We start from the raw sequence: 27,084 nt of genomic DNA, 5'->3' as shown, positions 1-27,084 counted from the left end.
TCATCCAGACCAGAAACCTAGAGGTAGACTTCATCTTCTTTCTCTTGATCATCTCTGAATCTTCGCATAAGTTTTCTCTTCCTAGAACAACACCCCTTCCTACCTCCATTGCCCCCATTCCCCAGTATCTTGGCCAAATTTGTTCTTTCTTCAGGTCTCAGTATAGACGAGATTTTGGACATGTGTCTTCCAGGAATCCGTTGCTAACTCCCAAGCCCGGAGTAGATCTTCTTCCTAGCTACATCTGTACCATTCTGTGTGGTATGGAAGTTACTCTAGCTTCCAAACCAGAACAAGGCTGTCTGGGTTCAAGGTCCAGCCCTCCCACATTTCTGGCAGTGCGAACTTGGCTCTGTATGCCTTGAAGGGGATAACAATATAGTACCTAGTACCTTTTTCATAAGGTTATGAGGATTAACTGCCCGATATGCAATTCCTTTTTTTCCTGACATGCAACCCTAAATGAGTTAGTCATTACTATTACCCCAGCTTATCACCCTTACACTGTGAGTGGGACCCGAGAGAGCAGGAAATTTTTCCACCAAAGTGTTCCTTAGCTCCTTTGAATGAAGAATGAATGAATCCTGTTAACTGGATCTGGTGAGAGCTGGGTTGGGGAGAGAAAACTGGGTATTTATGGTCATGAAGAGTTATGGGTGTCTGCCAAATGCCAGAGAGCAAGAGTCAGGAACAACTTGTGAGACAGAGGATTTCCACCTCCCCGCTTCGTCCGCACTAGTTCCAGGACTGGACTTAATCCATTGAGTGGGCAAGACTGCCATCTGGTGGTAGAATCCGGAATTTTAGCTTCTTGGAGGTGGGACTAAAACTGGTTTTGCATACTTCTTTAGATTTCTACTCCAAGAAGTTCTATATCAAAATGCATTAAGCCTTGCTCCTCTCTCCATCCCCTCCTACATCTTGCTTCTTTCCTTAATTCCCTCAGGTTTGGTTACTGTTGGGTTTCCCTGAGTTGCTGGAACTAATCCCTGGGAGGTCTCTTTCGGGAGCTTCGGACTTCCAGCTGCCCTAGACCCAGTTCCCAAGGGGGTGCCCTGCAGGCTTCATAGAAAGGAGCTGGGAGAGATCTGGACCTTTAGATCTTTTCTCATCCCAATACAAGCTAACTGGGGTTTAGGGCCCCGCCCACTGTGCTGGTCTCCCGGGCAACTGTCTTCCACCGGGGTGCCCCCCCCCCGGCGTTACCCAGGCAACCTTCAAGGCCCGCCTCCTTCAAGGTCCTGACTGGTTCATAGCAAATGTGGGTCTGGACCTAAGAGAAGGCGTTAGGGTTGGAAGACCTCGAGTCGCCAGGAGAGAAGCAGGAGGTGTCCCAGGGAGAGGGAATGAGGTTTCAGGAGCTACTGGAAGGAAGAGAGGCTTGTGTAGCCTCGGGTAAAGGGTCAGTTCCATCCTCAGGCAGAGGAACTATAGGTCTTGGGAACTGGTCGTCAGGGTTCAAGGCCAGAGACACCTGGGCTGCTCTCAGAGCAGCAGACCCCAGAACTGGGGAATCTCAGTACGGAGGAGGGGCTCCTGTTACCATGCATCCCCACCCCGCAGACCACCCCGCACACCCAAACTGCACTGTCCAGAACTGGGCCAGTGGGCTGCAACTTGGTATCCCTAATGGCATCTTTTCTCTTTTTCCTCCTGAAGTCCCTATTTCTAGGATCAGTGGCTCATTCCCTGGCACTGCAGGTCTTCCCAAGGAGGGGAGGGCCTGGGGTCATTGAGAAGCTGCTGAGGGGTTTCCCTACCAGGCTTGCTTCACCCTTCCTCTGCCCTCCCAGCCTGAGCCTTTGGGAATGTGGTATGGAGAGGCTATTCTGGGCTAAGGCTGGAATGTTAGTGGAATGGACCCCTCCCAGGTCTCTGCCCACAAATCCTGAAGCCCCCAGAGAGGACCTCACTGTGTAATTACCGTCCTCTTGCACACCACGCTGGAAATCCTATAATTATCCTGCTGGATTTCCTAGCAGGCCTGGTAAACTCCTTAACCCCCAGGCTCTCGAAGAGGGGTTGCAGGTCAGACAGAGGGCGTCAAGGAGCTTGTATCTGGGGGGTAGGTGGTGGAGGTGGAGTACAACTGGGGGAACTCAGAATCATTTGGGGTCACACCTTCCTTTGCCCTGGGCCTTCCGGAAGACTGCCCTGCCTGCCGCCCTCAGCTTCCCTTATCCTCTTAGGGCAGGCCCAGCCCTTGAACTCCACAGGTGTACCTTGTTTCCCACCTTCACTCAGTCTCCCCAGGCCTCTCCCCTCTTTCTTTCTTACCAATTGCTCCCTCTCCAGGCCCAGGCCCAACATGGGGTCCTGCTGGGGGTGGTCGTCAAGGCTGTCCCCATGCCCAGTTTGGCCAGGAGGAGGCACCTACTGGTCAAGGGAAAGGACAGGTCTGAGCCCAAAGCCTGCTTCTCATTCTCCAGGGACTTCAAAACGCTGGGAGGCCTCTGCACCACAGAGGTGACAAAGTCTGATGTGGGCTGCCAGGGGAAGGGAGCTGGAGTCAGGAATGCCTAGAGGGAAGCTAATGTCCAGGAGAGAGTGCAGGGCAGTGAAAATCAAGGTTGTTGCCAAGTGAGGGGTGTGTGTGTGTGTGTGTGTGTGTATTTGTGTAGCAATGGTGAGGGTGTGTGGGTGGCCAGAAGATTTGGCTGAGGTCTGGGAATGGGAACCAGAAATTAGTAATGTGAGAGCAGAAAAGACTTCTCTGGACTCTGACTGGCAGTGCCAAGGACCTCACCCCCGCCCCCTCCCGGGCCACTCAGACCTTGCCTGTCTCCTCACTTCTAGTTCCCTGAACTGCAAGGCGATTTGCAGAAGGAGGAGTCTACGGTGTGCACAGCTTGAGTGAGTGCTCCCCAAGGCCTTCTGTGCTCTGCTGCATTCCCCCACCTATGTCAGGTGGCCCCTGGCATCCAGGACTGCTCTTTGGCACAGCCTTCCCCACACTGTACTTTTGTCTGTGCCCAAAGGTTGTAATCACCTCGAAGGTTGAACCCTGTCTCACTCATCTCCATAGAGTCCCAGTGCCCAGCATGTTTAGGGCTTTCAGTGGAGCATGGGTGGACAGATGGATGGATGCCCCAAGGAGCAGGAGCTGGAAGTAACCACCACATCCTAATATTGCCTCTTCTCATCACTGCCATGTTCCTATCTGCTCCATCCCAGGGGAAAACTTTGTTGTGCGGGTCTGTGATTCTCAGGAGGAGACCACCGCCTCCTGAGCTGGCTCGGATCAGAACCACACAGCAGCTGACCTCCTGGGCAAGGCTGTGCTTAAAGATGCCATGGGATGGGGCTGCTGCCCTTCTCACTCACCAGCTGCACACCTGGACTGACCCCACAGGCAATAGTGAGGAGGCTGAGGCAGGAGCCAGACAAGGTTGGGGAGAATGAGGAGCCAGAAGTCAGGGGCTGGGGCCCAAGGAGCAGGGAAAGGGATAGGCAAGGACAGAGGCAGAGTGCTGAGGAGGGAACCTGAGCAGTGAGGGGTAGGGTGGGGTTGGGTTGGAACCAGAGCTGAGCCCTAGGGCTTAAAATGGGACCCTGGGCCAAGGCCAAGGTGGGAAGGACTGCTCTCCCTCCTAACCTGTCTATTGGCCATCTTGTCAACTGAGGCGGAGTCCAGATATTTATTCATTTATTTATCTATTTATTTATATTATTTTTAAAGAGTTTATTTATTTGACAGAGAAAGATAGAACAGGAAGGGGGAACTGGAGAAGCAGACTCCCCGCTGAGCAGAGAGCCCACCACTGAAACCAAAGCGGGGGCTTGATCCCAGGACCCTGAGATCAGGGCCTGAGCCCTAGGCAGATACTTAACCAACTGAGCCACCCAGGCGCCCCAAGATTTTTCTTATATTTAAGTAATCTCTACACCCAACATGGGGCTCAAACTTACAACCCTGAGGTCAAGAGTCACATGCTCTACCGAATGAGCCAGCCAGGTGCCCCAAAATCTCAGTTCCCTGATTCAGACCCAACCTTCTGACCTTAAGTCCCGGCCATCACCCTTCCTACCCTCCCTAGTGAAGAGATGGCCTTGGTGCTAAGTCACCCTTTGGTTTTTCTATCTCCTGCCCCTCCCTCCCTCTTCCTCCTCCCCACCTTTTCCCAGGCATCTGTTTTCCCCTCTCTATCCCTTCTGTGCCTTCCCTTATTCTCCCCTGCATCTTCCAGCTGTCCTCAGCTCTTCCCTTCCCTTCTCTCTCCTCCTGAACCCCACCCCCACCCAACCTCTGCAGGTGGCAGCTCCTAGGTCATGGACCCTCTCCTACCAGCCTACCAGGGTGGTCCTTATCCACTTATCAGGCTTATCCCTGAGGCGGCCCCTTCTAGTGGGGTGGAGGCAGGCGCAAGGGGCCTACTGGGTGGAGGGGAGAAGGTATGCATGCAGCAGGTGCTGGGCTCCCTGTGTGGATGTGGGCTTCAGAAGGCCTTGGGTGCAGGGGAGGGGCAAGGGTGCTCACCCCAGCTCACTAACTAGCAGGCAGTGTCTGGCTCCCAAGGGACAGGGGTAGGAGCTAATCAGGGCAGGTGCCCAGCTGGATGGCATATCTGGATGCCAAGCACTTGGAGCAGGCGCTGGAGTCTCTGAAGGACATGGTGTGAGGGGCCGGGTCCCAGCCAGCTGCTTCCCTGCTCAGAGGGACACAGGGCTCTATGCTGATTTTCCAGACTAGGGGAGTGAGCTATTTGTGTGTGTGTTTGTGTGAAAATACATTTGACATAAAATCTACCAATGGAACCATTTTCAAGAGTACATTGCAGTGGTGGGCAACTATCTCTGCCATCCATCTCCAGAACTTTCTCATCTTCCCAAACTGAACCCCACTGATCACTAATCCACCCAGCCCCTGGCAACCACCTTTCTAGTTTCTGTCTCTATGAATTTGACTAGGCGCAGGCTTTTCCCCCTTCTGGCTCCACACTGGCTATTCTCCAGGGGTCTCCTTGGCCCTACCCTTTCCCATCTTCCCTGCACCATTCCTTCTTCCCCTTCCTTGATGGAGCTGCTGCTGCCACTCTGTGCTCACCGCTGTTTGCTCTGAGCTTCTTTCCCTGCTGCTCCTCTCCCAGGCCCCCATGCTCCTGACATTCACCTCAGCTCTGCCCTTGCCCACCTGGATGTCTCCACCTTCCTCTCCTTCCTTCCTGGACCTAGCAGGGAGTCTGGATCCTGCCCTGACACCGCCCTGGAGAAGGCCACACCATCTGATGACCTTCTCTTGTTTCTCACTCAAGTTGACCTTTCTATACTGTTCAGTGCTCCTGGCCACTGTCCCGTCCTCCTGTCGTGACGTTCTCTTTTCTCTTGGCCCCCAGGAGAGAGTGGAAGAACCCAGGCTTTGGAACCCTCAGAGACCTGGGTTCCAATTCTAACACCGCCCTTTACTGGCTTGGCTTCTGGGCCTGTCAGTCCCTGTCACAGAGTCTCAGTTTCCTCATCTCTAAAACAGGACATGTCATACAGATCTTGAAGGATTGTCCTAAGGGTTAAGTGAGCTAATGGGTATAATGCCGGCCCCAGCCCAGCAGCGTGTGGGGGCCAGCTCCACACCTTCCTTTCTCTTCCGCTCCTTTCCTGGCTACTGACCCCTCCGGCCTGTTCCTGAGATGTAAGTGTTCCCTGAAGCTCTTGGGTTTCCTTCTCTTGCTCTGGCTCTCACCTGTCTAAGAATTTAGATAGCACTTTTTCTCTCTAGTCTGACTACTTCTCTCCTGCGTTTCACACCCGCAGTTCCTGGTGGACATCTCCACGTGGATGCTCCTTTCGGGCCTCCTGCCTTGGGCGACCGCCACCTTCTCCTCTGGGCATCCAGGTTCAGAAGCTCTGAGTCATCTTGGGTTTTTCTTACTTCCTCTCCCCTCCACAGGTAAGCAGTCATCTCGTCCTTTATTTTCTCTCTGAACTACCACTCAGACTTCTCTGTCTTCCATGGTTCCAGCCTTCATTACCTCTCCCTTGGATGGCAGCTGTAATGTCTCAACTATCTTCTGGGCCACCTGCTTTTCACTTCCCTTTCTTTCTTTTTTTCTTTTTTTTAATTTATTTATTTATTTGTCAGAGAGAGAGTGCAGAAGCAGGGGGAGTCGCAGGCAGAGGGAGAAGCAGGCTCCTCGCTGAGCAAGGGGCCCAGTGAGGAACTTGATCCCAGGACCCTGGGATCATGACCTGAGCCAAAAGCAGATGTTTAACCAGCTGAGCCACCCAGACACCCCTCATTCCCCTTTCTTTTTTTTCTTCCTCCCTATCTCCCTTCCCTTCCTTCCAGGTTTTTTTTTTTTTTTTTTTAATTTGAGGAGAGGGAGAGACAGTGAGAGAGGGAACACAAGCAGGGGGAGTGGGAGAGAGAGAAGCATGCTTCCTGTTGAGCAAGGACCCTGAGATCATGACCTGAGCTAAAGGCAGATGCTTAATGACTGAGCCACCCTGCTGCCCCTCACGTTTTTTTTTTTTTTTTTTTTTTTTTAAGTAATCCCCACACCCAGCATAGGGGTTGAACTCATGACCCCAAGATCAAGAGTCACATGGTCTGGGCACCTGGGTCGTTCAGTCATGTAAGCATCTCAGCTCAGGTCAGGATCTCAGAGTCTTGACATTGAGCCCCGCACTGGGCTCCATGCTCAGTGTGGAGTCTGCTTGAGATTCTTTCTCTCTCTTCCTCTGCCCCTCCCAATCATGCTTTCTCTCTTTCTCTAAAATAAGTAAATCTTCAAGAAAAAAAAAAAAAGTCCCATGCCAGCCAGGCACCACCCCCTTATTTCAATGTAGGTCAAACCCCAAGATCCTTCACCCTTTCCAAAACACCCCACCACTCCCCACTGCCTTTAGGACATTCCCAACCTTGGGGCACCTAGCTGGCTGAGTTGGTAGAGCATGGAACTCTTGAACTTGGGGTCATGGGTTTGAGCTGCACATTGGGCACAGTTTGCTTGAAAACAACAACAACAACAACAACAGCAACAAAATACAACATAGCTTTCTAGGTCCTCAATAGTCCTATTACGTAGTCTCTTTGCTTTTTATTTTTTAAAAAACTTTTAAATTTTTATTATTTTTATTTTTTTAGGGAGAAAGAGTTCATGCACACACTAGCAGCAGGGGAGGGACAAAAGGAGAGGGAGAGAGAGAATCTTAAGCAGGACCCACGTCCAGCAGACTGATGCAAGATGCAAGGCTCAATCTAACGACTCAGATCATGACCTGAGCCAAAATCAAGAGGTGCTTAACCGACTGAGCCACCCAGACGCCCCAAGACTCTCTGCTTTTTGCTTCATCATTTTGTGAAGTATTCCAAAGCAAGTACAGATATGACATTTCCTCTTAAATATTTCAGTATGCATCTTTTTTTAGTATGCATCTTTATTTTATTTATTTATTTTTTAAAGATTTTATTTATTTATTTATTTATTTGACAGAGAGAGATAGAGAGAGAGAGTGAGAGCACAAGCAGGCAGAGAGGCAGCAGAGGCAGAGAGAGAAGCAGGCTCCCCACTGAGCAAGGAGCCCGATGTGGGGCTCGATCCCAGGACCCTGAGATCATGACCTGAGCTAAAGGCAGCGGCTTAACCCACTGAGCCACCCAGGCGCCCCTAGTATGCATCTTTAAAAAATAATTTTCTTATATAATCATACTATCATCATAGCTAACAAAATTATATTTTCTCGTGTCTAATTACCAGTCCATATTCAAATTTCCCCCGTTGTTCCCAAAATGTCTTTCCCAGTTCGCTTGTTCAGACAAAATGTAATCATTACACTCGGTTATTAGGTATCTAAAGTTTCTCAATCTTTTTTTTTTTTTTTGGTAAAGATTTTGTTTTTTTATTTGACAGAGAGATCACAAGTAGGTGGAGAGGCAGGCAGAGAGAGAGAGAGAGGAGGAAGCAAAGCAGGCTCCCCACTGAGCAGAGAGCCCAATGCGGGGCTCAATCCCAGGACCCTGGGATCATGACCTGAGCCGAAGGCAGAGGCTTTAACCCACTGAGCCACCCAGGCGCCCCTAAAGTTTCTCAATCTTGACTTCAGAACACTTTCCCGTCCATTTTTCACCACATCCTTCCTGAACCCTTTGAGCTAGCCAATCCCAGCCTGCCATCAACCTTGAAAACTACTTTTTTAAATACTTTTTAAAGTTTTTTATACTTGGGTCTTTCCTTGTCTCTGGAACTGAGAGCTTGTTTCTTTATTCTATAAAGTCACCTCCGAAAGTATCACCCACCTTTGTGATACCAAATCTGTTCTTTTTCCTCTGGGGCAGAAGCAGCACCTGTCCCTCCCTCTGAGAGTGTCTACCCTCCACCAGGGGACTGTGTGTCTGTTCACAGTGTGGGCTTGGCTCCGTGTGTGGGCAGAGGGCAGGGCCACTGTCTCCCTTGCCTGTCCCCCCCTTCCCCAATCACCTCTGGGTGGCACGTGCCTGGCCTCTAGTGGCAGCACAATTAAAAAACTGATGAATACTCCTTTTAGCATCTTCGCTCCTCTTCCCACGGCTTGCCTACGTGATAACTGGGGAGCAAAGTCCAGAATGGGCTTGGTGTCCCTTGCTGGAAGGTTGTGATCCTGGAAACTGGTTCTTAGCCCAGTCCAGATCGCTTTCCTTTTGCTTTTACAGTTTCTTTCCTTCTTTGTGTACACATACAAAGATTCAGGAAGTGGTTCTTAAGTCAGGACTAGAAGAACCTGAGGGGTGGGCCCCAGGCTGGGTAGCCCGGAATAGTGGCTGGTTCTGTCCTTGGCCTGTTCACACAACTTCTGGGAACCACCAGGGCACACATGGGAGGGAAGCAACCTGAGGCCGCCACCTCCCTTTCCAGCCTTCACCTTGCTTTACCCCCTGGGATGTGAAGTGCTGCTTGCTAGGCCGGGATGGGGAAATCCAGAAGATCTATCGGTGCCTGCTTCAGCGTTCTTCCCCAGTCCTCCATCTGTTAAGAGGCTGATCCAGGAGTGGTGGGAGCATAGACCTTGTCCACCCTCCCCCGGAGGGAGGGACTGGAGTGTGACTGCTTCCTCCTGTTCTCAGCCCACTACTCCGGAGCCCCAGAAAATGGAGAAGGGACTAACAGAGGGGGGAACAGGAACACCCACTCCAGAATGCTGGGGGACTCCCAGAATGTGAGGCCAGGGACTTTCTGGAAGTGTTCTGAACCCACCCGATCCCAGGGAGCTAACAGCGCCCTCTGCCGACTCGGGGATGGGGGTGGGGGGCTTCAACAGAGATGGGAGTCAGAGAAAGAAGTGGACTTCAGGTGGAGGACGAGGAGGCCTCTTGAAGACCACCTCGTCACCTTCACGGCCCAGTCTCCCGGCGCGGGCCCTAAGAGTGTAGCTCCGGGCCGCTATCCCCACCTTGGCTCGCACACGCTTCCTCCGCTTGCCCGAACCGGGCAGAACTAGGCGACGCTGGGTCCCGCACTCCCAGCCCGAGATGGCGCGGGGACCAGGGCACCAGAAGGACCCCAGGCACCCTGAGATCCTGCCCTCGCCGCTTTCCCTCCGCGGGGGTGGGCGCTGCTTTCCGGCTAGGGGCCACGTGGCCCCGGCCGGACGGGGGGCTCGGCCCTCCCCTCATGGGCCGGGTGACTCAGGCCGCAGCTGTTCCCGCGTCACATGAGGGAGGCGGGCGGCCTCTGGGCGGAGGAGGCGGCGGGGGAGGGGGCTGTGGCTGGAGGCCGGGGCGGGGCCGCGCGGCGGGCGGGGCCGCAGCTGGGGGGCGTCGCTAGAGAGCCCCTGAGCCGCTGCGGGAGAAGAGCGCACAGCCTCGGGGAGCCCAGGTGAGGCCGCGGGGTCCACCGCCGGCCTCTGTCTTGGGTGCGGGGAGGTCGCGGGTAGCTTCCTCCGCTGCGGCTCGCCTCGGGTCCCCGAAGATCCGCCGCGCTCCCGGGCGCTCCCGAGGCCCTCGCAACTTTGCAACTTTGTGGAGTTCCGGAGGCCCGGGAGGGTTCGGTGGGGGGCGGGCTGCGCTTGTGTTTTGGGAAAGGTCAGAGCGCAGGGGAAGACGGCTGGGGGTCGCGCTTGGGCCGAGGGCCGTTTGTAGGGGCTGGCTAGGTGGGGAGGGGATATTGGAACGCGAGGGGTGTTGGCTGGCCGAGAGTGGTCGGCGGGCCCCGGCCGGGGTGGCGGCGGGGCGGGTCCGGGCTTCGCGGCGGTCGCCCCCACCCCTCTCCAGCCTGGGAGAGGAGGGGGCTGGGAGACGTGGATCTGACCGCGGGTTTCCGGGTGGGAGGGGCCGGGAATGGGGGCCGCGCAGGGAAGGCCTCGAGGGCCGGCAGGGAGCACGGAAACCGAGGTCCCCCTTGCCCGGTTCTCATCCCCCTGCGCTCCCCTCTACCCCAGGCCCGGCAGCCATGGCGGTGGAAGGAGGAATGAAATGTGTCAAGTTCTTGCTCTACGTTCTTCTGCTGGCCTTCTGCGTGAGTGGGAAGGAGGACGGTGGGGGGCGCGCTGGCAGGGTGCGGGGAGATCCGGAGTGGTGAGGGCTTAGGGGCCGAGAATGAAGGCAGCTGGAGACCAGATGTGGAAGGAGAGCCCAGGGAACAGGCCGAAGACAGCATGACCACCCCACCCCCTCCAGCTTTCCGGGTCCTCTGAGGCTTGTTTGGACCAAGAATGGACAGCGTGGGTGCGTAGCACCCTCCCCCTCGCCCCTTCTGGCCCTTCCTGTCTGGTGACCCAACCACTTGTGATACCGGGCAGTGGGGCAACCAGCCAACGGCCGGCCTGATAGCTATCGCCGTGGGGCTTCCCTCTCCTCCCCACCCTTCCCTACTCTCTCCCTTACTCCTCCTTGCTTTCTATTCCTCATCCCTCTTCACTCCTCTCAGCTGCTTGGGGGTGGGGAAGGACTCTCTCTCTACCCACGACAGTCTGTTCTTGTCCTGGGCTCCTGGCTTTAGAGGCCGCCCTTTATTCACGGAGGGGCACCCCACTCCTGTCTCTTTTTCTGATCCCTTCTCCTCCCTGGCCTAGTGGGCCTGAGGAGCCCTAGAACAGCTGATGAGGATGGAGTGGGCACTAGAAGATAGAGGGCAGTTCTGGGAGCCCTAGAGGCCCATAGGAAGCACCACTCTAGATGAGGAATACGTGCCCTGGGGTCAAGGCTTTCTGGGAACTTCTCCTTTGGCATTTGATCAAATTGTGGGGAAATATGGGCCATCCTCTTCCCCTGCAGTCAAGTTTCCTGGAGGTGTGAGAATCCGTCTCTCTGGGATGGGGCTAAGACTGTGTCCTGGGGGTACCCACTGTGCTCTGAGGGCTGATGGGTTGTGGGTCTGGCCTAATTCTGACCTGCCCTCCTCACAGGCCTGTGCAGTGGGACTGATTGCTGTGGGTATAGGGGCCCAGCTGGTCCTGAGTCAGACTATTATCCAGGGGGCCACGCCTGGCTCCCTGTTGCCTGTGGTCATCATCGCAGTGGGTGCCTTCCTCTTCCTGGTGGCCTTTGTGGGCTGCTGTGGGGCCTGCAAGGAGAACTACTGTCTTATGATCACGGTGAGCTGGGTGTGGGGCCAGGGTGGGTATCTGGGACTGCGGGGAGGGTACCCTACGGAGGGGGAGGAAAACCTTCATGAGTGAACTAGAGGCTGGCTGGGCCACAGCAGGCCACTCTCACCAAGACTCCAGCCTGACCCTTGTCCACTGTGCCTGCAGTTTGCCATCTTCCTGTCTCTTATCATGCTGGTGGAGGTGGCCGCAGCCATTGCTGGCTATGTGTTTAGAGACAAGGTAAGCAGGGGAAAAGGGGGAGGGCCCTGCCTCAGAGGTCTCGCTGCTCTGGGATGCGTGTGCCCTGGAGTGTGACCTCAATAGTGCCCCTTCTTATTCCCAGGTGATGTTAGAATTTAATAAGGACTTCCGGCAGCAGATGCAGAATTACCGGAAAGATAATCGCACGACTTTGGCCCTAGACAAGATGCAGGAAGATGTGAGTGAAGGTTGCTGGGAGCAGGGGTAGAGGGGGAAGAAGAGTCTTATCTTCGTATTGTAGGTGGAGGTGCACATACTAACCTTCTACTCCGTATTTCTTCTCTCCTGCAGTTTAAATGCTGCGGGGCAGCTAACTACACGGACTGGGAGAGCGTCCCTACTGTGCCCAGGGGCCAAGTCCCTGACTCGTGCTGCATCAATGTCACAAAGGACTGTGGGGCTTCTTTACAAATAAATAACATCTACTCTGAGGTAAGGAAGAAACTGGGATAGAGGGGACTTGGGAGACCTGGGAAATATTTCAAGGGTTGAGATAGAGAGAGGGACCAGGGATGGAGGTGAAGAGGGTTGGGGCCCTGGGATGGGGAGGAGGTCTGGGAATGCTAGGGGTAGGGTGAAAGGTACAGAGAGCGGGGGAGAGAGAGGGAACAGAGAAGGTAGGTGGGAAGTTTCTGATTATGTTCTTGCCTTGTGTGCCTACTACCTTTCAGGGCTGTGTGGAGAAGATTGGGGGCTGGCTACGGAGCAATGTGCTGGTGGTGGCTGCAGCAGCCCTGGGCATTGCCTTTGTGGAGGTAAGAGGCACCTTTGGGACTCATTCTGGGGCATCTGGGCACTAGGGGCAGTGGGAGGAGGGTGCTGGGGAAGTCCTGGCCTGGGGACAGGGGCCCTGGTGGTGTTTGGGGTCTGCTGGGTGGTCCTGGGATACTTTGCCTTTCTGACTCCTTTCCACCCCTCTCTCTTTACTTTTAGGTACTGGGAATTGTTTTTGCCTGCTGCCTCGTGAAGAGTATCCGGAGTGGCTATGAAGTGATGTAGGGTGTCTGGTCTCTTCAGTCTCCTCATCTAAGGGAGTGGGGTAGTATACTCCAGGTTTTTCAATTAAACGGATTATTTTTTCAGACTGAAAAAAAAAATGGTCTCAGTTTGTCTTGAAGTGTGATACTTTATCTTTTCCTTCTCCTCACCTGTGTTCCTGTCCTCTGGGATCCTGTTCTATATGCACCTCAGTAAAGAAAGGCGTATGGTGGTGGGGGGGTGGTTGTTGGGGGAAGGCGGGTTTTGCTTAAGACACTGGTGGGCTTGGCAGTAGAAGTGGGGATCTGGAGGGGTTGGGGCCCACGGCCCTCCCTGTCTCCTAGTCCTGTGCTGCCAACTTTGGGGCTGCAATGTTTATGAAGCCATCTCTTGCCAAAGTCAGAGGGATTCCCCATAATGGCCCTACCTGGGAGAGGCCAGCCCACATCTACCAGGGACATCTCCCTGGTGTTCTGCCCACCTCTGAGGGCCTAGCAACTCCCTCCCAACAAAGGGGACCCGGCTCCTTTTAGGGTAGTGATAAATTGCTATCACACCTTTGTGGCCCGTATCCATTAGATAAGAGGACAATTTAGGGGTTCCTGGTTGGCTTGGTCGGTTGAATGTCCAATTCTTGACTTTGATTCAGGTCATGATCACAGGGTCATGAGATCAAGCTCCATGTCTAGTTCCCGGCTCAGCAGGGAGTCTGCTTGCTATTCTCTCCCTCTGCCCCTTCCCTCACTTGCAGGGTCTCTCTCAAATAAATAAAAATGTAAAAAAGGAGGGGGCGTCTGGGTGGCTCAGTCAGTTAAATGTCCTGCCTTTGGCTCAGGTCGTGACCCCAGGGTTTTGGGATTGAGCCATGTGTCAGGCTCCCTGCTCAGTGGGGAGTCTGCTTCTCCCTTGCCCTCTGCCTCAACCCCCTAACTCATGCTCTCTTTTGCTCGCTCTATCTCAAAGAAACTCTTAAAAAAAAATAAAGGGGCGCCTGGGTGGCTCAGTGGGTTAAAGCCTCTGCCTTCAGCTCAAGTCATGATCCTAGGGTCCTGGGATTGAGCCCTGCATTGGGCTCTCTACTCAGCAAGAAGCCTTCTTCCCCCTCTCTATCTGCCTGCCTCTCTGCCAACTTGGGATCGATCTCTCTGTGTCAAATAAATAAATAAAATCTTTAAAAAAAATTAAAAAATGAAAAAAAAGGGATAATTTAAGTTGGTATTGCCTTTTTTCCTCCATGGAAACCACCCAGCCTGTTCCGGACCCCTCCTCACTACCTTCCCTCCCTCTTAAGAAAAATAGGCACTCCTCATAGAAAATAAATATCCAACAGTGCCCTTTGGTGGCCATTCCAGGTGCAGCTTCAAAGGACCCATACAGATGCCAGAGGGCCTGGGGTTGGGGGGGTGACACCCAGTGGTTGCTAGTGGCTTTGCAGATAGTAAACAGGCCAGAGACTCCAGCATCAAGTCAGCCAGCCTAGGGGGCAGGGCTTAAATGGGGTCAGTCTCCCACTGGACAACTTCATTTCCGCCCATCTACAGTGTTTTTTGTTTGTTTTTTAAGCAAGACATTTATTCAGTGCATGTTTTATGCCAGGCATTAGGCAGTACCTGGGTGGGGACAGAAGGCTGGCAGGCTGGATTCAGCAGACTGCCTGGGCAGGCTTGGGAAGGAGCCAGGTGAGCACAGCATCCACCAGGCTGGCTGGCAGGTAGGAGGCTGGCAGCCAGAGCAGCTTGGCGTCCCAGCCTGGGCTGTAACGGGTTCTGGGGTAACGAGCAGTGAGGGCATGCTCCAGGCACCTGCTCACCTTGGTCAGGTCTGGATCACAGATCAGGTTCATGATGCGCTGCTGTACTTCCAAATCTGCATTCCAGAAGATGGTTGTAATCAGTGTCCCTTCCCACTCCGGCCCAATATTCTGGGTTCTGGAGCTGGTCCCCAGCAGAGGTCAGAGGGCTCCTTAGTGGCTCCCCAGTATGGCAAGTGGGCAGATTCCAAATGGCCTGGGTGTTCTTCTCTGGCACCCCAATTCACCCTCACCTCCTCCCAGCAGGCTGGTGTAGGACGGGCCTTTCTGGCGCTCTCATTTCCCTTCATGTGCCCGTGTGGGCCCAGATACTCACATTTGGTGAGGAAGGCCTCCCCATAGCGGGCCTGTGTGGCAGAAGGTAGCCGTGCCCAGCACTCCTGCAGTGTATCCTCCAAACTCTTGAGATTTGTCACAGGGGTTCGGAAGAAGCCAGGCTCCACGATGGAGACTCGGACCCCAAAATGAGCCACATCCCGCCTGGATGGGGACAGAGGGAGGTTTCTGGCTTCTTCCCCTAATTAGGAAAGGGATCCTTGGGGACTTGGTTGTAGGGGCTAAAATGGGAAAGTTATCACAAGCTAGGGACCGGGGTCCTGAAGGAAAAGGGGATCCCTGCTGTTCTGGGATGGGGGCAAATGGGCCATGTATTTTTGAGGTTTGTTTCCCTTTGTACTCTTAAGATCTAGAACAGGGGTCAGTAAATTTTTTTTTTTTTTAAAGATTGTATTTATTTATTTGACAGAGATAGACACAGCAGAGAGAGGGAACACAAGCAGGGGGAGTGGGAGAGGGAGAAGCAGGCTTCCCATACAGCAGCCCAATGGGGGCTTAATCCCAGGACCCTGGGATGACCTGAGCCAAAGACAGACGATTAGTAACACTGAGCCACCCAGGCGTCCCAGTAAACTTCTTAAAGGGCCAGATAGTTAATATTTTTGGCAACACGGGCCTAAAAATTATTGATATCAGGTAGGTACTTACATAACCATTAACAATGTAACCATTTAAAATTGTAAACACCAGTGGCGCCTGGATGGCTCAGTTGGTTGGGCATCTGACTCTTGATTTTGGCTTGGGTGGTGATCTCGGGGTCACGGGACCAAGCCTTGTGGCAGCTGGGGGCTCTGGTTGAGATTCTCTCTCCTCCCTCTGCCTCTGCCCCCATGCACATGCTCTCTCTCTCAAATAACCTTTAAAAAATAATAAAATGTAAACACCATTATTAGCTGGTAGGCAATTGGCCAGATTCTGCCTGAGAACCAGTTTGTCAACTCCTGACCTGGAACTACCCCATTCCCTAGGTCCTGGAGTACAGGGTTGAGTCCTGAGTGCTGGACATGAAGGGTGTAGACTGGTATTCGCTGGGGAGACTGCAGAGACATATCTAACCTCCTTGACACAGATGCAGAAATCCAAGTATCAAGCATGTGTTCCATGATGCTGATTGGAAAATTAAAGAACCAAGGGATAGGGACGAAAGTATATGAAATTCTTTGCTGAGTGACGGTGTAGAAGGCAGACTTCTTACAGAAGGTGGGCTGGCTGGGAGGCAGGCCCTGCTCCCGTGTGGTACTTGTCAAGTCTCCTTTGTGTTCTCGTGGGACTTTGAACATTATTTAATTTTTAAAAATTTCTTTAAAAAAAAAAAGGTTTTATTTATTTGAGAAGGAGAAAAAGAGTGCGCACTACAGAAAGCAAGCAGGAGTTGGGGGCAGTGGGAGAGGGAGAAACAGATTGCCCATGGAGTAGGGAGCCCAACATGGGGCTCGATCCCAGGACTCTGGGATCATGAGCTGAGCTGAAAGTAGCTGCTTAACTGACTGAGCCACCCAGGCGCCCCTGAACATTACTGTTTAAAGATGAGGACAGGAAAACATAAAGATGAGGGGCAAGCAGATCTAGGGTAAGTCCCACTGCTTCCACTAACTAGTTGTGTGGTCTAGGGTAAGTTATGTTACCCTGCGGCTATCAATGCCTATTCCTTAGAGGGTTGCTGGGAGAAATAAAGGAGAGAATGTTCTGTAAAAGTACTAGTTCACCATAAGTAACAGTTATTAATAATAATACTAGGGGCACCTGGGTGGCTCAGGTGGTTGAGTGTCTGCCTTTGGCTCAGGTCTCGATCTCAGGGTCCTAGGATTGAGCCCCAGTCAGGCTCCCTGCTCAGCAGCGGGTCTGCTTCTCCCGCTCCCTCCGACCCTTCCTCTGCTTGTGCTCACATGCACATGCTCTATCTTCAATTAAAAAAAAGGAATACTAATAATGACAGCAGACTTCTTGGGGCATTTTCTACGTGCCAGGCTCTATGGCAGCCTTAGAAGTACCTCATTTTACTTCCAGCACCCATGAGGTAGATATTCTCATCCTGATTTAACAAATGAGGAATGAACTGGTGTAAAGAGAGGTAACCTCTCAAGGTCATGAAGCTCCCATGAAAGGAGACTGGGGTTTGAACCCACAAAGTTGAGCCCTAATGTCTCCTCTTCAGGATCCCACTATGCTGTGTTTTAGTCATCTCTGCAGGGCAGTCCAGGGCTCTGCACCCCTCACCTCAGACAGTCAGAGAAGGCCTCCAGGCCAAACTTGGAAACACAGTAGCCCCCGCCATTGGCTGCCAGGCGACCCAGAACACTGGTGATGTTGACCACCCGGCCCCGGGCCTGCTGCAGCAGGGGCAGTAGGGCAAGGGTGACACCGATGGGACCCAGTGTATTCACGTTGAGCACCCGATGGAAATCGTTCTGTGTGAGCCACGGGGTGGGCCCAATGATCCCGGCCATACCAGCGTTATTCACTAGACCAAAAAGCCCTGAGGAGAGAGGAGACAGATAGCACAGGGTAGGTAAGGCATTCCAATGCGCTCTCTCCAGATTGCTCTCCTTCCCCACGCCATCCCTCCAGGTTCCTGAGGCCCCTGTGAGCAACCTGCACCATGGTACCAGTGGCCCCATGGTCCTGGAGGCCCCGCGCTACTCACCTGCTTCTCCAACCTGTGTTTCCACCCACTTGGCTGCCCGCTGGACACTCTGGGGATCCGTGACATCCAGCAGTGTGGTGTGGAGGCGGGAGGAGGCCACCCGCTGTAGGTCCTCTGCCCCTGAGGGGGTCAGGCAGCTGGCCAGGACTCGGAAGCCTCTCTGGTCCAGTCTCAGGGCCAGAAGCCGGCCGAAGCCTGAGTCACAGCCAGTGATGAAGACAAAGGCGTCGCTGGCGGGTAGGCTCTGCCGGTCCCTGAGCAACCACAGCGCTGCCCAGAGCAAGACTCCCAGCAGCAGGGGCAGCCACATGGCCAGAGCCCAAACAACCTGCAGGTGGCAGCCGAGGCTGGACGGGAGAACTTGTCTGGTTTACTCGGGCTTGGAAACCCTTGCCCCTATTATCCTCCCTAGCTGGTAGTCCGCTCTGAGCAGACTGAGAAGTTCTCTGCTTGGCAGGGAACTGGCAAATTCTGGCTCATTTAAGCCAAGCAAAGATCCAGGCAGACCCTGTATTGGGGGCTACCTTAACTAGAGCCTGAGGGGCTGGGGCCAGGGTGCAGACTCTGGCACGCATGCAAGCAGAGGAATCTGACTGGCTTTCAGCTCTCCTGCTCAGCCAGCGACATCTGAATTCTCTCCATGTAAACTAGGCCTTATTTTTGGAAACACATACAGGACACAGAGCACTTCAGCCCTGTTGGCCCCAAACTTACTGTGCGATGCTGAGTGTCTCACCACATCTCTGAACCTGTTTTCTATTCTACCAGCGGGGCCGACACCAGCTGTGGCCCAGCTGGGAGCTGTGGAGGGTCAAGGGCAATCAAGTGTGAGGAAGCGCAGGAAAAGCTTCCGGCTTTGACTTATCAACACATGCGATATCAGGTGAGCCCCCTCAGAGCACCCAGCTCCCGGGACCCTGCTTACCTCCTCTGGGGAAAGCTAGCAGGCAGTACAGTGCCCGAAGCTCCTTCTCGTGCTCTGTTTGAGAGACTTTGCTCCCAGTCTTTCCAGGCTCCCCGCACTAGCTACTGCTAATGCCAAAGTCCACAGCGGGTGGCCTGGGTCCCAGAGGTATTAAGTATTTGTGGGGGGGTGTTAGGGGAGAGGCTGGGAGGAGGAGCCAGGGAAGCTGGAGCCTGGCAGTCAAAGCCAATGCTTGGCACAGGCCAGGCCTGCCGCAGCCCCCAGCCGGGGGGGGGGGGTGCCTGACTGCCTCTGTCAGGAGGAGGAATATGTCAACGACATCAGCTGCCCCTCTCTGTTGGTGACCTTGGACCTGCCACTCCTCCTCCTTCCCAGCCCTGAAGTGCCCCCATGCCCAAGAATTAATCCCCAACCTGGTCCGGACTCATGACACTGCTTAGCACCAGGCTGGGAGAGGCCACGAGCACGTGGAGAGGCAGAGCGCCAGAGCGGGGACCAAGCCTGCTCCCTGTCATATTTCTCCTCTGCAGGGAACCAAAATCCTGAATTAGGAAGCTTGGGGCAGAGCCCACTAACCTTCTCTGGGGAGGTGTGGGAAACTTCCGCCCTCTGCTCATGCAACATGCACCTGCACCAGGCCCAAAGAGGGAAAGAGGGGTGGGATGGTAAGAGGACGCTCGCTCCACCCTTTACCCAAAAGGTTAACTGTCACTTAGGGAAACGGTCTTTGAATCTTCCACTCCTATCCACCCATGCTGGGCTAGTAGCTCTTTGAAACATACCACACAGAAATGGAGGCTTGTGTTTTATTATTGGCCTATCAGCTTCCCCCATGGAGGAGGCAGGAGGGGTGGGGTAGGGGTTAGGAAGGGGGGAGGGGCTAGGAGGGGGCAGACTGCAGCTGCCCTTTGTACACATATTCCAGTGCCGTGGCAATGGTGCGCATGTCCAGCTCGATGCTCCGAGCCCAGTTCTCCACATCCCCGATTTCCTGGGAAGGGGAGGAGGTGGGAGGCTGCGAGTCAGAGTGTGTAGGGTAGAGTGTGGCTCTAAGGAGACAGATAGGGGCACTTTCCATCCATCCCCTAGAAAGGGCTCTGCTTGAACCCACCAATTACTTTTATCTCTCTAGCTTCTCTGACACTGGGGCCACAGATACCAACCATTGCTGGGAGCATCCCCATTTCCTTTTTAAACTGAGCCCTGAACTGACCTGCCTAGAGGCAGTTAATAGGGTCCCACGGATGTAGGGAGTGTGGCCCACCTTGAGTGCCTGATTGAAGTTCTCCACCATCCCGATCCACTGGCCTGTTTGCTTGGCAAACTGGGCGGCCTGGACCTGCAGGGTCTTCACCTCATGGTCCAGCTTTCTCTGGTTCATGTAGGCCTGGGCCACACTAGAGGTTGGAAGAGGGAGGAGATCAACTCCCCCATCCAGTGGGGAGTGGTCTCCTGGACTAATATTCCACTGCAAGGGTGGGAGGGCAGCCAGCAGTCAAACTGGGGAAAACCGTGTGATTTTGGCCGTTCTTGGATGGGATGCAAATGACTACCGTTCATGCAAATGAATCAGCTTCTTCCTCCCACTCTCAGCATTCCCAGGAGAGCCTAGCTGGGAGCTGACTGAAAAGTTACCATCTCCTACCCCATCAAAGGAATTCTTAAAGCTGGGTGAGAGAAGGGAGGATTAACCTGGAGGGAATATCCCTGGGGAAGAAGCTGGAAGCTTAGAGGAGAAGCTGGGAAAATCCAGCAGCAGGGAGAAATCTGGCCATGCTTGGAAGCCCAGGGATCTGTGCAAGAAGTTGGGAAGGGAAATTGGGCCCCTCCCTGAATCTGGGGTGGGATGGGAGAGCAGCCCCCCTCCCCAGGAACTCAGGGTCAAGGGAAGGTATCTCAGGGGCTTTTTCTTGGCTCTCAGTCTCTCTCCCAACCCTTCTCCTTTCGCCCACACAGATGAAGGAACACACACACACACACACACACAATCTGTCTCTCTCTCTCTCACCCTTTCTTCCTTCTGCTCTAGGCAGTTTTTCTTTTTTTCTCAATCAAGACTGGCTGCAGTTATTGTTAATGCCTTGAGATTGCTACCCCCAACCCCCTACCCTGCCCCTCTTCCCCCAACCTCCCCATCCCACAACTACTGTTCTTTCTCATTGGCTGGAGAGTCTTTGACTCCCCATCCTAAAGCTCTAGGTCATCTGGGAGACTCCACATCCGGTGCCCACCCCCAACTGGAATCTGTGGGGGTTGGAGGGGGCAAGGGGTTGGGGAGGGTGGAGAGAATGGGAAGGACACCTGACAGGGGCTGAGATAGATTGAGCCTTTGTTTTCCTTTCCAGGGAATGAGAGGACCCGTGGGCAGCAACACAAAACCCTTTCTAATCTGGCTTTGGCTTAGCTGTCTTCTAAGCTGAAAGAGGGGTGGCCCCTAGCAAAGGAGGAGTGGAGGGAGAAGCCTGGGCCAATCTCAGAGCAGAGCCCAAGAAGCGCCAATGTGGGAGGGAGGAAAGGGGGCAGACCCCGTCCTTTCTCTTTGGGAGACAGCTTGGCCATAGTACAGGCTGGTGCAGGAGCTCAAACAGCAATAGCAGGGGGCTCCCGATACTTTAAGAGATTCCCCTGGGAGTTCTTAAAACCCTAGTTTTTCCTGTTGACCTCCCACTTTCATGCTGAGTGAAGGGAGAGGTCTGCAGGGGAGGGAGATCAGAGGCCTCAACCACAGGCCTCTTGTCCCCTAATCTTCCCCAGAGATGAGTAATTAAGATGACAGTCCCTGCATGGCTCACTTGGGTGACTCAATCTCTGGATTCACAACCAGTTATTCTTCTTGTCCTGGGGTGGAAGGCATCATACTGCCCCTTTTCTTCCAGTCATCATCTCAGCACTCTTCTGTGTTACTCAGGGTCAAGAGACCATATTCTTTGCTCCTTCCCAAGTCTTTGGTTGTTACTGGCATTCTCCTATAGGATTGGCACAGTGGGGTGGTCTCTGGAGACTGGGAAGGAAGGGACAAGAAGGCCTGGCTTTGCTATAGTTCCTGGCATAGATTCTGCCCTCACCCTCACCCTCACCAGCTGCGCCATCTCTTTCCTGCCAGCTGCTCCCCAGGCCTGCCTGAGGGTGGGAGGTAGAGAAGGAGAGGGTGGCAAGTTCTGGCGAAGGAGGGTGCTCTCCCTCCTGCCAAAGTGACAGCTGGACTTGGAGGGATGAAGGGAAGTGGGCAGATGGCATCAAGCTGCGAGCACCAGGGAGGTTATTGTGGGGAGAGGGGAATCTGGCTGCTTCTCCAACCACTGCAGCTGCTCCTCCTAGTGCAACGTTAGAGGTCAGAGCTGACTCAAGCCTCTCCCCATAAAGTTAAGCTGGGGGAGGGGAGGGAATGATGGAACATCCCACCCCCTCAACAGCAGTCTGAGGGTTGGACCTTGCCAAAGCCTAAACTTGCGGGGGGTGGGGAGGTAATGGTGTTGATGGGAAGAAGTTCATACCCCACATTGAGGTGATCCACCAAAGCTTCTGTCAGGCAGGTCGCTGCAGTGATAGCCTCTCGCCTCCTCTTCTCTAGGGATGAGGGGAAAAGGGATTGGAGTAGAGAATCGGTTTTTTGAAGGGTGGTGCTAAAGGGCCGACACTCATTGCTATTCCGCTAGTAGCAGGAACATCTCAACAAACCTTACAGTGCTGGGGCTGAAACGGATTTTGCAAAACATAAAGCAAGCCTTTTCATTTTATTAAAAAAAATTTTTTTTCCCTTTAGTCTTTTCTTCTTAGAGGTGAATTAACTGGTACCCTGGGAACGGAAGCGACTCGCCCAGAGACGCTAACGAGTCAGTGGCGGCGCCCAGGACTCCAGACCCCCCGCACTATTTTCCACTCTCCTGGCTTGAGGATTAGTAACTCCCCGATTCCCAGGCCAGATCCTGGAAGGGCCCCACCCCCATTTCCGTGGTTTCAGGCCTCCAAGAATCTCATCTCAGTCTGGCCCCAGCACGCTCCTCCCCCAGGAGCGTCCCTTCCCACTTTTGGGACCAGAGGCTCCCTGGGCCAATCCACACAGCGCTGTTCCTTGCGCGGGGGCCAGAGGAGAATGCGCGGAAACTGAGAGTGGGGGGCGTTATCGGGGGGAGGGGGCTGGGGAGGGGCGGCTCGCAGCGTAGTCAAAGGCACTAGAGCCCGCTGGCAAGGTAATTTCCCCCAAATTTCCCCCCAAAAGCGCCCCCAACCCCTCTCCGACGCCCGCGCCCACCAGCCCGCGTCCTTCCCAGGATCCCGGCCGTTACTCGAGCTCCAGGTTCCGGGCTGAGGCTAGGCCGCGGCGGGAGAGAAAACAGCGGACGGGGACGATAGGCTCACCCTGCAGCTCCTTGCGTTCGTTCTGCTTGGCCTGGTGTTCTTTCAGCAGGCGTGACAGCATGGTGGCGGCGGGCTGGGGGCTGGGCGCGCCCGGCCCCCTCCGACCCCGGGAGCTGGAACCCGGACCTCGGCTCCCGCGGGGTCTGGGTCACGTGACCGCAATGTCACGTGAAGCCAGGACCGCCCCTTTTTGAGGCCGCGGGGTGGAGAGCATGGAAGAGCTTGGCTTTGAACCGAGGGACTAGCAGAGGGTTGGGGGCAAATGAACTCTGGTCTTTACTGGGCGGGGGGGCGAGGGGGAGGGCTCCATTTTTGGTGAGTGTTGGGAGAAGTTTTCTTTAGTACCCGTATTGCAGAGCCCCTTTTGATCGTCTCCTTTGGATCTCAGGGCTCCCGGGAGGGTCGTTACTTCCGGACTGTGCATCATTGTTCCGTTTTGGGGGGAGCAGAGGCTCCCTGGGCTCATTGAAATTCTTTTCCTTTCCTCGCCTTTCCCTCCTGGCAGCTCTGGTCGGTTCTCCGTTGATTCTCAGCACCCACCCCCTGGGAAGGAATGCTTTCCTCTTTTTTCCAGCCCCTTCGCTTCTCACCACCCTGCCAAGATCCCTTAGCTCTGGGTGATCACGGTGGAGAAGAGGCATTTTCGGCATTTCAAGCGACCTCTTCGGGAGCTTTGCTAATTTGGCTGGCTGTGTGTGGTGAATGTATAATCCCATCTCTGTCCTTATGTGGTCAGGGAATGCGAATCCTTTCAGTCTTACCAGAATAATGTCTCAGTAAAAGGTAAATCATGTAACAGCTCTCTGAACTAAAGAGAAATGCTTCCGGGATTAACTCCAACAGGAAAGAATTATAAACATCATCAACCTATTCTTGCTATTGCCGTCCGCTCTCTTGGTGCACCACGCACCAACGGGCTGAGTGTCTCTGGGCAACTTGCTTATGCTCTGGATTTGGTTTTCTCCCTAGAAAAATAAGGGGATTGGATTAAATCAGTAGTTCTCAGCCCTCAGCTAAACATTAGAACCACCTGGGGGAAGTTTTTAAAAATGCCCTGGCCCTAGATTGAGTAACAGGATCTCCAAGGAGTGGAGCCCAGGCAAGTATTTTTTAAAAAGTTGTTCAAGGGCGCCTGGGTGGCTCAGTGGGTTAAGCCTCTGCCTTCCGCTCAGATCATGATCCTAGGGTCCTGGAATTGAACCCCACATCGGGCTCTTTGCTCAGCAGGGAGCCTGCTTCCTCTCCCCCACCTGCCTGCCTCTCTGCCTACTTGTGATCTCTGTCAAATAAATAAATAAAATCTTAAAAAACTTTAAGAAGTTGTTCAGCTGATTCTAGTTTGCATTGGACTTTGCCAATCACTGGACTAAACCATATCAAGGTCTGTTCCCAACTTTGGCATTCTCTCATTTTGTGATTCAGTTACATAGTAGAAAATTGGCTTCACGATATATACTTAGAAGGGAAGAGAAATAGGTTCTTATTTATTTAGGTGTTAGAAATAGGTGCTTATTTAAACAGACATTCAGCTGTTTTCAGAGTAGCATCTTAAATCCTGGGAGGTGTGCAACCCTTGAAAGGATTAGTGAATGAAATGTAAAGTGGTAGCATAAAGCAGAGCATTAAATGCCACCAAGAGGGACGCCTGGGTGACTCGGTCAGTTAAGCCGCTGCCTTTGGCTCAGGTGATGATCCCAGGGTCCTGGGATTGAGTCCCACATCGGGCTTGCTTGGCAGGGAGCCTGCTTCTCTCTCCGCCTCTGTCTGCTTGTGCACTCGCTCCCTCTGACAAATAAATAAATAAAATCTTAAAAAAAATGCCACAAGATAAAAATTCTGAATAAAAATGTTCAATACTGCATATGTAAATGTCTATGCTTATATGTGTACTCTGATTTATTTTCCCACTATTTCCAGAGTATTTACCATAGGTCAAACACTTTACACATATTAATTCATTTAATCCCTAGAACTATCAGAGGCAGTGAATTACTGTTGCCCTCAATTTTCAGATGAAGAATCTGAGGGACAGAGTGGTTGAGTAATAGAGCTTGGTGACAGAGCTAGGCTACAAATCCAGGCTATCTGATTTCAGAGCCTGAGTGTAACCACTGTCTCATGCTGCATTAACCGTGGAAAAGAGACCCCAGGATGGGAAGTTTTGTGTCTTGTCACTATGCCCTTCTAGCCTGTGGGCACATTTGAAGGGAATCCTGGTAGGGGAGGAGTGTTTGGGAAGAGGCCTCGCTCCAGTGGGGCGCTGATCAATAGAAGCGGGAAGAGTGAGAGCATCACTGGGCAGGCTAGTCCAGTCCTTCCCCCAACCCCCGCTTGGCTCCAGCTTCCAACTGCAGTGAGCCAGCAAAATAGAAGCACATTGGAAGATCCTTGCTGCCTCACTCCCAGAGCTGTGGGGCCTAGGAGAGAAGAGCAGGGGTTGGAGGGGGTACCAGAAAATAGTTATTTGGGGATGTGAAACAGAGGGCAGGGGCTAATGAGGGGGTTGGTGTTGGGGGTTTCGGTGGCGAGTTTGTGAATGTTAAGATTAGGCTGACTCAGGGAGAGTGCCAGCCCATCCTGTATTGCCGTCACCCCCCTGGCACAATCGCCTGACATTTTCACAATCAGTATAGAGACTGCCAGGAATCTGCAGACATCAGCCCTGCCCCCCTCCCCACGCACCGGCTGTTCCTTTGCCCTAGAGCTGGGCAGAGAACATGGGGACCTCGATCTGGGGACCCCAGCTGATCTCTCCAGCATCATCCTCCAGATGCTATTTTTTTCTAGGCTTTTGCTGCTCACTGTGTAACTTCAGTTTCTGCTGAGTTGAAGCTCAGCTCCCCACCCGCCTTTGGTTGAGATGGACACAAGCTTCATGTGTTTCTGGAGAATGACTCTTGATGTTTGAAATCTCTTTCTGCCCACATCTCTTTAAACTCCTTCCCACCCCACAGATTATTTTCTCTTAGAATGAATGAATGCAACTCCATGCTCCTTTCCCTCCCCTCTCATTTCTTTGTTCTTTTGAGGTCTTCTTGTGAGTTAGCTTTACTTAGCAAGTTCTAAACTGAATGCCTGGGCCAAACATGAAGGCCAGAAGCTGCTGAGTTGTTAAGGGTTGGGTGAGGAGGACTGAAGGAGAACATGGAGTGAGTGCAGGAGGCTTCTCATACTGGGAAGTCTGGCTGGGTTTCAAGGGGGCGGGAGGGTACTGTTGGTGGTGTGGCCAAGTTCCAAATGTTGGCCTGAGGCCAGTGCTCAAAGAAAAGGGGCCCTCAAGACAGTCTAAATGGCTCCCTGTGGGAAGTGACCTCCCAGTCCTCCAGAAAATGCATGGGTTTCCCTTGGATCCTCAAAGATGAGAGCAGTCAAGTCATTTCTCCAGTGATTCCTCTCAATCACATGTATATTCTCTCTCTCCCAGCCCCTCCCATAGTTCAAGCTTTGGCTACAGCCAGAATTCAGAGGCAGGCAGAAGGATTCCAGTGCTGGAGAGGTGGGTGGGGTGAGAAAGTCCTCCTGTTGTGTGTTTTGGGGAGGAAGAGGCTGACCCTGGGACATATGTTCCAAGACTCTGCTGCCAGATGAAGTGGAGGGAGAAGTTAACCCTGCAGTGTGTTCTGGGAGTGTTTGCCTGTAAACTAGAGGCAGCAGCTGGAAAATGTGTAATCCGAGGAAGCTGAAAAACAGGGATCCCAGATGGAAGAGAAGAAGGTTGTTAAAGGGGGAAGGGGCTGGAGAAAGCCCCAGCTTCCGCTCCAATAGGGGTGAAGCCTTTGCTGGGCCTGGACATTAATCAATTTTTAAAATTATTTTGAAATAGTTATAGACTCAGAGGAAGTTGCAAAAATTGTACATGAAGTCCCATGTACCCTTCACCCAGCTTCCCTTCCTGGTGACATCTGATATAACTGTAGCACAATATCAAACCCAGGAAGCTGACACAGGGACCCTGTTCACTAGCCTACAGGCCTTATTCAGTTTTCATAATGTTCTACACGCATTCAGTTGTGTGTGTCAGTGTGTGCATGCATTCGTAGTTCTATGCAGTTCTATCCCATGTATAGATTTGAATAACTACCACCAAATCAAGGTACAGATCTCTTCATCACCACAAAGGAACTTTCTGTGCTATCCTTTTTTTTAATTTTTGCAACTATTTATTTATTTGTTTTATTTTTAAAAGATTTTGTTTATTTGAGAGAGAGAGCGAACATGTAAGAGAGTGAGCACAAGCTGGGAGAAAGACAGAGGAAGAGGGAGAAGCAGACT

At 53.1% G+C, this 27,084-nt stretch overlaps 3 protein-coding genes across 6 annotated transcripts; 1 reads left to right on the top strand and 2 right to left on the bottom strand.

The window, feature by feature from the left end:
• The first annotated feature begins 9,710 nt into the window (after positions 1-9,710).
• CD63 (CD63 molecule) lies at positions 9,711-12,857 on the top strand. The gene is made up of 8 exons (XM_032874388.1): positions 9,711-9,788; positions 10,351-10,427; positions 11,317-11,505; positions 11,665-11,739; positions 11,843-11,938; positions 12,052-12,192; positions 12,432-12,515; positions 12,694-12,857. The coding sequence occupies exons 2-8, from the start codon at positions 10,362-10,364 to the stop codon at positions 12,757-12,759; spliced, it is 717 nt and encodes a 238-aa protein (XP_032730279.1). The 5' UTR covers positions 9,711-9,788; positions 10,351-10,361; the 3' UTR covers positions 12,760-12,857.
• A 1,412-nt stretch (positions 12,858-14,269) lies between these two features.
• On the bottom strand, positions 14,270-19,139 carry RDH5 (retinol dehydrogenase 5). Of its 4 annotated transcripts, XM_032874385.1 has the most exons (6): positions 18,581-18,877; positions 18,454-18,536; positions 17,529-17,875; positions 17,102-17,360; positions 14,865-15,028; positions 14,270-14,604 (listed from the first exon to the last, which is right to left on the bottom strand). In XM_032874385.1, the coding sequence occupies exons 3-6, from the start codon at positions 17,836-17,838 to the stop codon at positions 14,381-14,383; spliced, it is 957 nt and encodes a 318-aa protein (XP_032730276.1). In that variant the 5' UTR covers positions 17,839-17,875; positions 18,454-18,536; positions 18,581-18,877; the 3' UTR covers positions 14,270-14,380. The 4 variants fall into 4 exon arrangements, with proteins under 4 accessions (XP_032730276.1, XP_032730272.1, XP_032730273.1 ...); XM_032874381.1 differs by having other exon boundaries at positions 17,529-18,329; positions 18,454-19,139; XM_032874382.1 differs by having other exon boundaries at positions 18,454-19,139.
• A 106-nt stretch (positions 19,140-19,245) lies between these two features.
• Positions 19,246-22,981, bottom strand: BLOC1S1 (biogenesis of lysosomal organelles complex 1 subunit 1). Its single transcript, XM_032874387.1, has 4 exons — positions 22,813-22,981; positions 21,948-22,020; positions 19,718-19,850; positions 19,246-19,444 (listed from the first exon to the last, which is right to left on the bottom strand). Exons 1-4 carry the CDS (start codon positions 22,871-22,873, stop codon positions 19,334-19,336), a joined length of 378 nt encoding a protein of 125 aa, XP_032730278.1. The 5' UTR covers positions 22,874-22,981; the 3' UTR covers positions 19,246-19,333.
• Between the last annotated feature and the right edge of the window lie 4,103 nt (positions 22,982-27,084).

Source organism: Lontra canadensis, unplaced genomic scaffold, assembly GCF_010015895.1.
Source record: "Lontra canadensis isolate GAN:19392208 unplaced genomic scaffold, GSC_riverotter_1.0 scaffold53, whole genome shotgun sequence".
In the NCBI taxonomy this organism is placed as follows: Eukaryota; Metazoa; Chordata; class Mammalia; order Carnivora; family Mustelidae; genus Lontra; species Lontra canadensis.
This window is presented reverse-complemented; position numbering and strand designations above follow the sequence as displayed.